The sequence below is a fragment of the Pundamilia nyererei genome, unplaced genomic scaffold, assembly GCF_000239375.1.
Source record: "Pundamilia nyererei isolate P.nyererei 1_Seehausen unplaced genomic scaffold, PunNye1.0 scaffold00152, whole genome shotgun sequence".
In the NCBI taxonomy this organism is placed as follows: Eukaryota; Metazoa; Chordata; class Actinopteri; order Cichliformes; family Cichlidae; genus Pundamilia; species Pundamilia nyererei.
Window position 1 is genome coordinate 26,389 of NW_005187553.1, and position 9,389 is coordinate 35,777.

Genomic DNA, 9,389 nt, shown 5'->3' on the forward strand with positions numbered 1-9,389 from the left:
CAGTGATGACTGGTTGTTTCTTTGATCCTGGGAAGGGTTCAGCAAAAACATTAGTGTTTCCAAAGAAGCCACGAAAAGTTGTTAGCTTCATACTATGAAAGCTGTCCTGAAATTTTGCACATTTCAGGGCTGAAAAACACATTTCAGCCAAATCCAAGTGTCAGTCTGAACACATCTAGGGGTGGGTTTTTATAATCGATTCATCGATTAAAATCGATTCTGGCTTGGATGACGTAAAATCGATTCATTAAAATCCTGAATCGATTTTTTTATATAAATTTATTTTGCCCAAAATGCCAGAATCTCTGGTGACATCTCACAAAATTTCAAGAACCACCAATCAGTTAAGACAGTAAATGAGAGCAGGTACACAGATTCTGCACATAGACTGATCAGAATCAGTTAGATGTCGCCTTTCTCATGGTCGGGGCTGAAAGCCAACAGCTCGCTGATTCTGATCTGTCGGCGGGTCCGCGCTTTGTGTTCACGCCCTTTATGCGCCAATTCTAAAGCTGTTAGTTTGATCTCTCTCCAAACAATATTGACCGAACCAGCAGCAAAAGAAGATCCAAACGGTTCACATAAAATCGTCATGAATTCACTCTGACTTTTACTGTTTTGCTTCCACCGCGATGCACAGCTCTCTCTCTCTCTCCCTCTCCCTCTCTCTCTCTCTGTACTTCAAGAACAGTTTCCCTTTCTTCATTATTCGCTTGCTTGTTACGCACAAGTCTACTGTTGTTTACAGCGCTGTCGCACACTGTTTTTTTCCCTTTTACATTCTTCTGAAAAGAAAACCTCATTTCTGCTGTTCAATACTGAACAAATTTAAACTTTTTAAAATTATTCAAAATGCAAAACGCTTAACGTGTCTCTAATAAAACCGCTGTAACTTCAGAGGTAATGTTCATATGTTGATTAATGGTTTTCTTTCGTTTTTGATGTACTGCAGAATATTTTTATAAAATCCCAGGCCAGGAAAATCACCTTCATGTTTTTCTGTGTTTTATCTTCAGCTACTTTGACACAAAGGCATCTGCTGTGACGCTCACACCTGTGATAAAGTCTTGCGTGTGTCAGCTTCCTTTTTATTGATACAAAAATATGTAAATGTACTGATCTGAATTATAATATTTCTGTCAAAATTTCCGAATTAAATCGAATCGTGGATCGAATCGATTCGGGACCTTGTGAATCGGAATTGAATCGATTCTAGAAATCAGTGACGATACCCAGCCCTAAACACATCTGTTGCTGTTAAATATGCATCAGTTTTATGTTGATACCATAAAGCAGGGGTCTCAACCTTAAATGAGCTGTGGGCCACTTTAGTGTTCAAGTAGTACCAGGAAAACAAGAAAACATTGCATAATTGTGTTTGTATTTAACAAAATAAAAACGCAGACATAAGTGTGCACATCAGTTTTTGACTCTCTCACTGGACTAACAGCCAATCCCTCAGCATGTTTGTGCTCTCCGCTCTTGTTGCCTTCATATTAAAAAACTTTTTGCTTTTTAAAGAACTCACTTTAACAAGGACCAAATTCCACTGTATTTCTTCACATCAATATATGGGCCGCAAATAGGTGTGACGTGGGCCGCGAGTTTGAGACGCCTGCCGTAAAGTTTGATCCGTTTTCTGAAGATTAACTGAAGGAAACTTCAAAAATGGCGTTTCCATTTCACCGTGTGGGATACATGGCTGCTCAAATAAGTTAAATAAAGATATTTTTGATTTCTTCTGTGCAGATAATTTGCAAGATGGAAAACTTTTACAAGCTGATGCAATAATTGGCTCATTCACTATTTTGTGATTACCGTTTTTTGATAAAGTCCATTAAACATTTGCAAAATTCAAGACTCAATCCAGTGTCAAGATGCCCATCAAGAAAATATAATTTTGTGAGATTACACTTCCTCTTTTGACTGACCTTAGTGAGACCATGCAAAGCTGAAAATTACTCAGAAGCTTCTATCATATATAAAATCCTTAAAAAATTGCCACCAGAGGCTCCTGGCGCTGCTCCTCGCATATCCAAACGAGCAGGCATTCACTGCCTGTTCAATGATGGCTGAGGAGGAGGTGCAGGCTGTTTACCATTATTGGAAGGCTGGTGGTGTAATGGTCAGCTTCTCCAGATCCACCAGTATGGTCTATAGAATATAATGCTATGGAACTGTTCCATTTACAAACCATGTAAAAAATGATGCAATCCAGCGGTCCCCAACCTTTTTTGCACCACGGACCGGTTTATGCCCAACAATATTTTCATGGACCGGCCTTTAAGGTGTCGCGGATAAATACAACAAAATGAAACTAGTACCGGTACCAAAAAAAAAAGATTTATTCATAACACACGTGAAAAGACCTAGGAAAACAGAGTAAACGATAAAAACGATAACAAAATAACGCTGAAAACCGATAAAAACCCTGAAAACTATACATTTCACACCTGAGCCTCAACTCTCGCGGCCCGGTACCAAACGACTCACAGACCGGTACCGGTCCGAGGCCCGGGGGTTGGGGACCGCTGATGTAATCAACACTTGGAGGACGATGGTTCAGCTTTTTTAGTTTGTAGGAAATAAATCACATCTATAACTCACACAGCTGACACCGACTTTAACCAGGACTGCTAGAGCTGCTGGCCTGAGAACAGCGCCTTACAAATGAACTGTTGATGCTCAAAAACAGGACTGAAGACAAACACCTCAAACTGTTGTGGTGTTTGAAATTCTGTGATATACGAATTAATGAGCAACTCCAGACGGACAAACTTTGGTGCTCCCATCCACATTGAGTTTTACTGTTACCTGCACTAACACTGAAATAAACAAGCTGATACAAAAACTACTTGTTTATTGACAATCACATACAAAGATCCACTGTCCTCAGCAAAAACATCAAATATTTAATTGGTCATTAGGTACAAAACAAACAAAAACTCAGCGTTAGTTGGTTTTACAAACACGTTCAGGACTGCATCTCAAAAGTCCAGAGTAGCTTTGTTACAGAAGTGCCTGACAGTATGTCGATGTGACCGTTACCGAATTAACAGAAACCACACGATGCGGCAGAGCAGATGTCGGAAGCTCAGCGGTAAAAGGTTTCACAGAAAAGAGAGTAAGAGCTTTAAAGAAGTGCTGTTGTCCTTGTCTTCAATCCCACGATGCAACACTGATGCTTTGACCGGCTGCAGACACGATTTCCATCTACAGAAAGAGTCAGAACGCACACGAATGAACCAAACTGCAAACAGGCAACTTTTCTGTGGTTGCAAGTTCACGACACGGTTAATCAGTGCAAACACTGATTGATGATTAGCTCAGTGGGCCGTGTGCAGTATGTTTCTCATCTCAGCACACATTTTACATTTTATTCTGCATATGATATTCTGTATATATTATCACTGCCTTTTTTAAAATGGTAAATGGCCCCTAAGGACCCCAAAGCAAATCCAGTCATCCACCCATCAACACATTTTTAGTTAAACAAGTAGTAGTGTAGTGTGAGTGTAGTTACATTTCACTGGCATGCTGAGATTCAGACGGTGGATCTGGACCCAAAAGATCATCACATGATCTTTTGCAGCCATTATAAATGTAATTCTACTTATTTTTGAAGCATGACGTAAATGAATTCTTATTTCAGTGGTAATTAAAATCATATTATAGCATCACCTGTTAAATCAGATTAAAATGCTTAAAAGTGTGCCGCCTTTGCCCCAAAATGAAGTTTTAAAAAGATTTCCACCCTCGAGCTACTGTTTTACCACCACATTTTTCACAGAGCTTTCTCTTTCTCTTCATAACGTCTGCTCTTTGGCCAGACTGCCTTTTCCTGCTTCTAAAGGCCAATTCCTGCAAATGCTGACCGACACACTGAGACCTACCAGTGCTCTACGTCAGCATCCTCGAACTGACCCGCCTCCATCGCTGCTGTGTCCACCTCCATCCCATCTGTCAACATAAATGTACACACCAGAAATAAATCTTAAAATAATTGATCCTCATCTTGCAAATCATCCAGAAATACTTTAATTTTCACTGCACAGAAAAGATATTTGAGGAAATGTAAGTCATTTATATTTGCTCTACATTATAAACTGAACAGTATATTTATTAGTCTCTCATTGACTGGTTAAAGCAAGAAAAACATAGGATAGTTTCATTTTTAGTAACAACTGTACAGGTGATGATAACTCATACCAGAGCTTAAAGTTAGGGACTGGCTGCTTTGATTCACAGGTGTGTCACCACAGGTGTAGCTGCTAGCTGCCTGCTAAGCTTCAGCTCCACTCTGTCTATGCTGCTGGTGCCTCCTGAAGCATTTTAATGAACTTATCTGACAAATACAGTTCGTTGAATAAACCAACATGGTGGCAACCAAAACACTAATGCTGCAAAGTTCAGATAGCAATGGATGACAGCCAGGCTGCATGCTGATCAACCATCCGCCTTCCCGATACGCATCAGAGGAACGTCGAACATGAGTTGACCTTTTTTGTATCTACGGTGCCATTTTGTTTAGTTTTAGTCTAACTTTGTGTTATTGTGTCCCTCACATCCGTCTCATCGTGCTCCGTGTGTCATGCCATTACTTATTAAAACTAAAACACAAAGAGCGACAGGTCGAGGTTTGTGCGACTCTGACCTTCAAACTCGGCTTTTGTTTCTTCCGTCCGGACTCCAGCCATGTGGTACTGCTGAGCGACCGACTGAGCCAGCATCCCCTCTAGCCTCTCCAGCGTGGCCTGACCCTCCTGCGTTAGCGCCGACAGGCCCTCGTCGCAGGTGTAGAAGGTTGGGATGTCAGCGTGACCGTGCTCTAAGCAGGTGGAGGAGAGAGATGGTGATGCAGCAGCAACAATTTAAAGACAAATTGGACCTGGATGCAGGGTTCACACATCATCACTTAACAACAGGATAGCACAATCCCCTCACTCTTATTTTGAAAGTTCAGCTGCTGATAACCATCTATTCTCAGTCCTGCTGCTTCTTCAGTGATTTAAAGACAGATTTACAAAGAGTACTGTTTAATCCACCTGTCCACACTGCACTGCCATAAACATCAGTTACTCTGTGCTCATCTCATTTAAACTTACCAGCCTCTGCAAGCAAGCAGTCCGAGTCATCAGTCCGTGAAGTGGAAAGAGAAAAGACAGAAGGAGAAAAATGAAAAGACTTTTACATTCAGACAAAAGAACTATTTTATCAAGTGTTCTTTACAGTAAACTATTTAAACTGGAACTATTTGGTAATCCTTATTTTCTCTCATATATGCAGCTACAATGGTGCGTGCTCAGAGTAAAACAGCCACCATAACAAATCATTATGAGTAATCATTATGAGCTTTTAAGCGCTTATTAATGAGGATTCGTTTATAACCTGGATCTGTCTAATCTCAAACACAGGGACATCCATAATGTGGCTAATCAGACCATCTCTTTGCTAGACAAAGCTAATCAACAACAATTTCCCTTGTGGGATTAATAAAGTATCCATCCATCAGAAGGAAGCTTACTTAAATGGGAGGAGCTAAAGGAGGTAAATGGGAGGGGTTTGTGTCAGACAAAGGAGCATCGAGGATGAACTGTGGTGCTGTCGGAAGGAGGAATAAAGTAAATATGAAATGTGTTTAAAGATAATTTAGTGTCCAAGAATAAAACTTTAGGTTGTAAATGAGCAGAACAGATCAACTTTACAAGAACAGCCATCGGTGATGTAAGAAATTCACTTCAATAGGAATACAATTAGGCACAAAGCCATTTCTACTCTGTATTCACAAATACAATAAAATGCTTAAAAAGAAAACTTTTTTTTCTGGAAAGATTTTCTGCTTGTTTTGTGTTTCTGAATTAATTTGAGGATTTATATCACTGTTTGTTGGAATGCGAGGAGCTGTTGTCTTCTTTGTGTCTGCTAAAGAGACAAAGAAGTGCATGAACAGAGGATCCTAAATCATCCAGACTGAAATCAGACCCATTTTTACAGGCCACTTCATTGTAACGTTGAGCCAGGTGCATTCTGCATCTATGCGTTTGAGTTTTGCCTCACCGGCTTCCTCCACGTCGTACTCCTCTCCTTCAAAGTCGTTGTCCGAGTCGTCATCCTCGGGATCGGGGTGGAGCGCCTGGCACTCGCACATGGCTGAGAACATGGACTCCACTGCAAGGAAGGCACACAAAGGTATAAGTGTGATGCTGCGCCTGTGCAGCCTGCTGCTCATCCTCAGCGAGGTCACTCACATGCCGCTTTGTCGCTGGGAACAAATCGAATCTCTGTGATCGCCCCTTCGTCTTCATCATCGTCACCACCATCACTGCTGCCGTCATCATCATCATCAGCTGCTTTCTCTGCCATTTCAGCCTCGTTCTCTTCTGTAAGGAAACAGGAGAAGTCAGCAGTGACCCAAAAACTCCTTCAGAAACTGTAAAGAAACTATTTGTACACAACAGGTCAAACACGCTTTAACAACCCTGAAGACTGGACTCCCCCCGCCCCCCAAAAACTACATATTTTTGGGGGCCTAAACAAGTAAAAAGAGATATAAAGTTCAGATGTAAGCTTCGCCTCACTGTTGAGTTTGCCGTTGACCATGACGTAGAGGTGTTCCTGTGGGTAAGCGCTGACGTCTCTGGAGATGGCGTGCAGACCGATGGAGGGATACTCCAGAGAGAAACCCAGGCCTGAGCTGTCAAACCACGACAGGCGCCTGATAAAAAGAAAACAAACTGCTTTAAACAACAGCACTAAACAACTTTTAGATGCTTTTAAATATCTGCCAAGCTTATTATCTGACTTTTCTGGCAACGATTAATTACGGTCTCAACTGACTATTAATTTATCATATGATATTTTAAAAAAATGTTACAAAATGCCAACTAAATTACTTTAACATTGTTTGCTTCTACTTTCTAAAAGTAAAAAAGTGCTTTGTAAAAAAATATGTAATAAGAAAATATGTAATTGTAATGCAACAGCGAGGGTCTGTGAGAAATATAACACAGCTGTAAAATCTGAATTTACACACACAATGTTTCCTTCCCAGTTTATTGCTGTTTTGTGCTTTTCCAAAAATTTTTACTAGCTTAAGAAAAATAAATAAGAAATTAAATTAAGAATTGAATAACTGAAATAATATAACAACACGAAGACAACAAGAAGAAAAAGAACGCAAAGACAATGTAAAAAAGGAAAGAAATACAACGATAGCACAGAAACAAATTCCAAAAAAATAAAAATAAAAAATACATTTATTTAAAAAAAAAAAAACATGAAAGAAAGGAAAAAAGAAACCCGCCTTTTAACATTACCGAGAGTCCAAGGTATACCAAAACACACAAAATATATCATGTTTACGGAGAGGTACACGAAAAAAATGTAATATAAATAATAAGTAAACATATTTCTAATACTGGATTTAAAAGAAGACATCCACATTTTGTTCTGCAATGTATTATTTTGAAAGAGTGCGCTCCGGAAGTGATTTCAGCGCGCGGAGCAGACGTTTATTTTGTGTCTATAATGTAAACTGGTGTGATTTCCAATGAAGTGCGCGTGAAAGCCCGATAAGAACCTCAATAAACACGAGCCTGAACCCCAGACCCACGAGCCAAAGAGCAAAACACGCGCCACGTGCACCACTTACGTTTCTGCGACGTAGAGGGTGCCGCAGCCGAGCCGCTGGCCGTCCAGAACCGCCGTGGTCTCGGCTTGTTCGTGTCTCACTCCCTCGGTGGGAGGGTGGAGGTTTTTCAGTAACACCATAGTCCTCGGTCCGCTCGGACGGAAAAGAACAGAAACCGGTGAAAACGCGCAGCTGCGTGACAAATTTTGTGCTGGCTAAAGCTGGCTAATTTTACCCGGGGTAACTTCTCAGTGCTAAATCAATGTCCGACAGCTGGAGGCGAGTAAACGGCAGCCGTGCTATAACGCCTCTTCCCTTGGATTAGCAGATCCGGGACAGAAAGCTTTGAGTGCGAGAACAGGCGTGACTGTAGTGACAAAAACTGAAAACACAGGTTACAAAGTGCTTGTTCAGGGTGACGTCACGCTAAAGTATCGCGACAACACAGAACTCCCAACGAGAATTCACATACTCCAGATTGGCAGTTTAAAAAGCTGTCGCGAGATGGAGCTGTTTCGTAATCTTTTATTCCTAAAGATGTAGAAACATAAATTCATTATTTACCCCCCAAAAAAGTAAAAAAAATAGCATTCTAACAAAGACTGAGCATATAGACAAAACAAACACGATTTTTTAAATAAACAAGCACAAATCAACAAAGTAAAAAAGGGAAAGGACACACTGAGTAAGCACCACTGATTTTATAAGATTTTTTTCTTTCTTTTTTTCACTTGTTGGTAAAGACATTAACTTAAGGGCTTCCTCACTGGTTAAAAATTTGAGTGACTAACTGTATAAACTGATTTAAACACTGACTTAATAAAAAAGAATCATTAATATTCAAAATAGTAACTCATTACGTTTGGATAATTGCTCCTCATTATATCAGTTTCTTGAAAAATAGTTTGGAAACAGAATAAAGACAGAGTTTGTAAGGACTATAAGGTCCACAAGCACTGAGGCAGTTATGCAATTTTCTAATCTTGCCTCAGAACACACACGCACACACATTACTCATTTTACATCAAGGTTTGGGAGCTCTGATCCGGTTAATTAAATCCTGCACTGAAATATGAGGATTGTGTGTTTACTAAAATTTAAAATCATTATGGAGTCATTGACAAAAGAACATCAACATTCAGCCTGTTAAATTAGATTTAGATATTTTTATTTCAGAAATGATTCCTAACAAAAATGGAGAATATAAAAACACAATCAAAGCAGTAAAGTCCATATTATGAAGTGTTTGCTGTATCAGACAATCATGTTTCCAGTCTGCTGCATCACAACAATTGAAATGCAAATATAAATGATTCACAACAATGAAAACAATATGCGAGTAGTTTTGCCCGACTTTCTTTGATCCAAAGTGAAGGTCCACCTTCTCCCAAACCGGTGGTTGGTCATGACTGAAGGGACACTGTAGCACAGCTGTCTCTCCCACTGTGTGATAGATGAACATTATTGTCACTATAAAGTGAGTGGTCACACACTGCTGTTGGTTCATCTCCAGACAGATGTAAGATGTTTGTGATGTGTTGAATACATGCAGAAGTGGTGTTTTTTTCACCTCCAAGAAACTTTCTTTTAAACTTTTCACCTTCACAATTGTTGTCGTTGTAAAAGAATTTCTTTGCCGTGTATCCCCCTCGTATTTGATCCACTGGACCAGCAGATTCTTATTTGCTCCCTCACATCGTACCTCCACTGTTGCTGTTAATAGGAACCACAATCGCCTTCCACCTCTCATTCATGTGCG

At 40.1% G+C, this 9,389-nt stretch overlaps 1 protein-coding gene across 1 annotated transcript; it reads right to left on the minus strand.

The window, feature by feature from the left end:
- Positions 1-2,843: 2,843 nt before the first annotated feature.
- clns1a (chloride channel, nucleotide-sensitive, 1A) lies at positions 2,844-8,081 on the minus strand. The gene is made up of 8 exons (XM_005744952.1): positions 7,652-8,081; positions 6,579-6,715; positions 6,249-6,380; positions 6,058-6,168; positions 5,106-5,111; positions 4,655-4,828; positions 3,894-3,960; positions 2,844-3,213 (listed from the first exon to the last, which is right to left on the minus strand). Coding segments are annotated over exons 1-8 (747 nt in total). The 5' UTR covers positions 7,771-8,081; the 3' UTR covers positions 2,844-3,212.
- Positions 8,082-9,389: the final 1,308 nt, after the last annotated feature.

Coding starts and splice junctions, on each gene's coding strand:
- clns1a (XM_005744952.1), bottom strand. CDS start 7,770: ATGGTGTTACTGAAAAACCTCCACCCTCCCACCGAGGGAGTGAGACAC. Junction 6,381..6,578: donor GGTCAACGGCAAACTCAACA/GTGAGGCGAAGC, acceptor GTTTCCTTACAG/AAGAGAACGAGGCTGAAATG. Junction 3,961..4,654: donor AACAAAAGCCGAGTTTGAAG/GTCAGAGTCGCA, acceptor TTATGTTGACAG/ATGGGATGGAGGTGGACACA.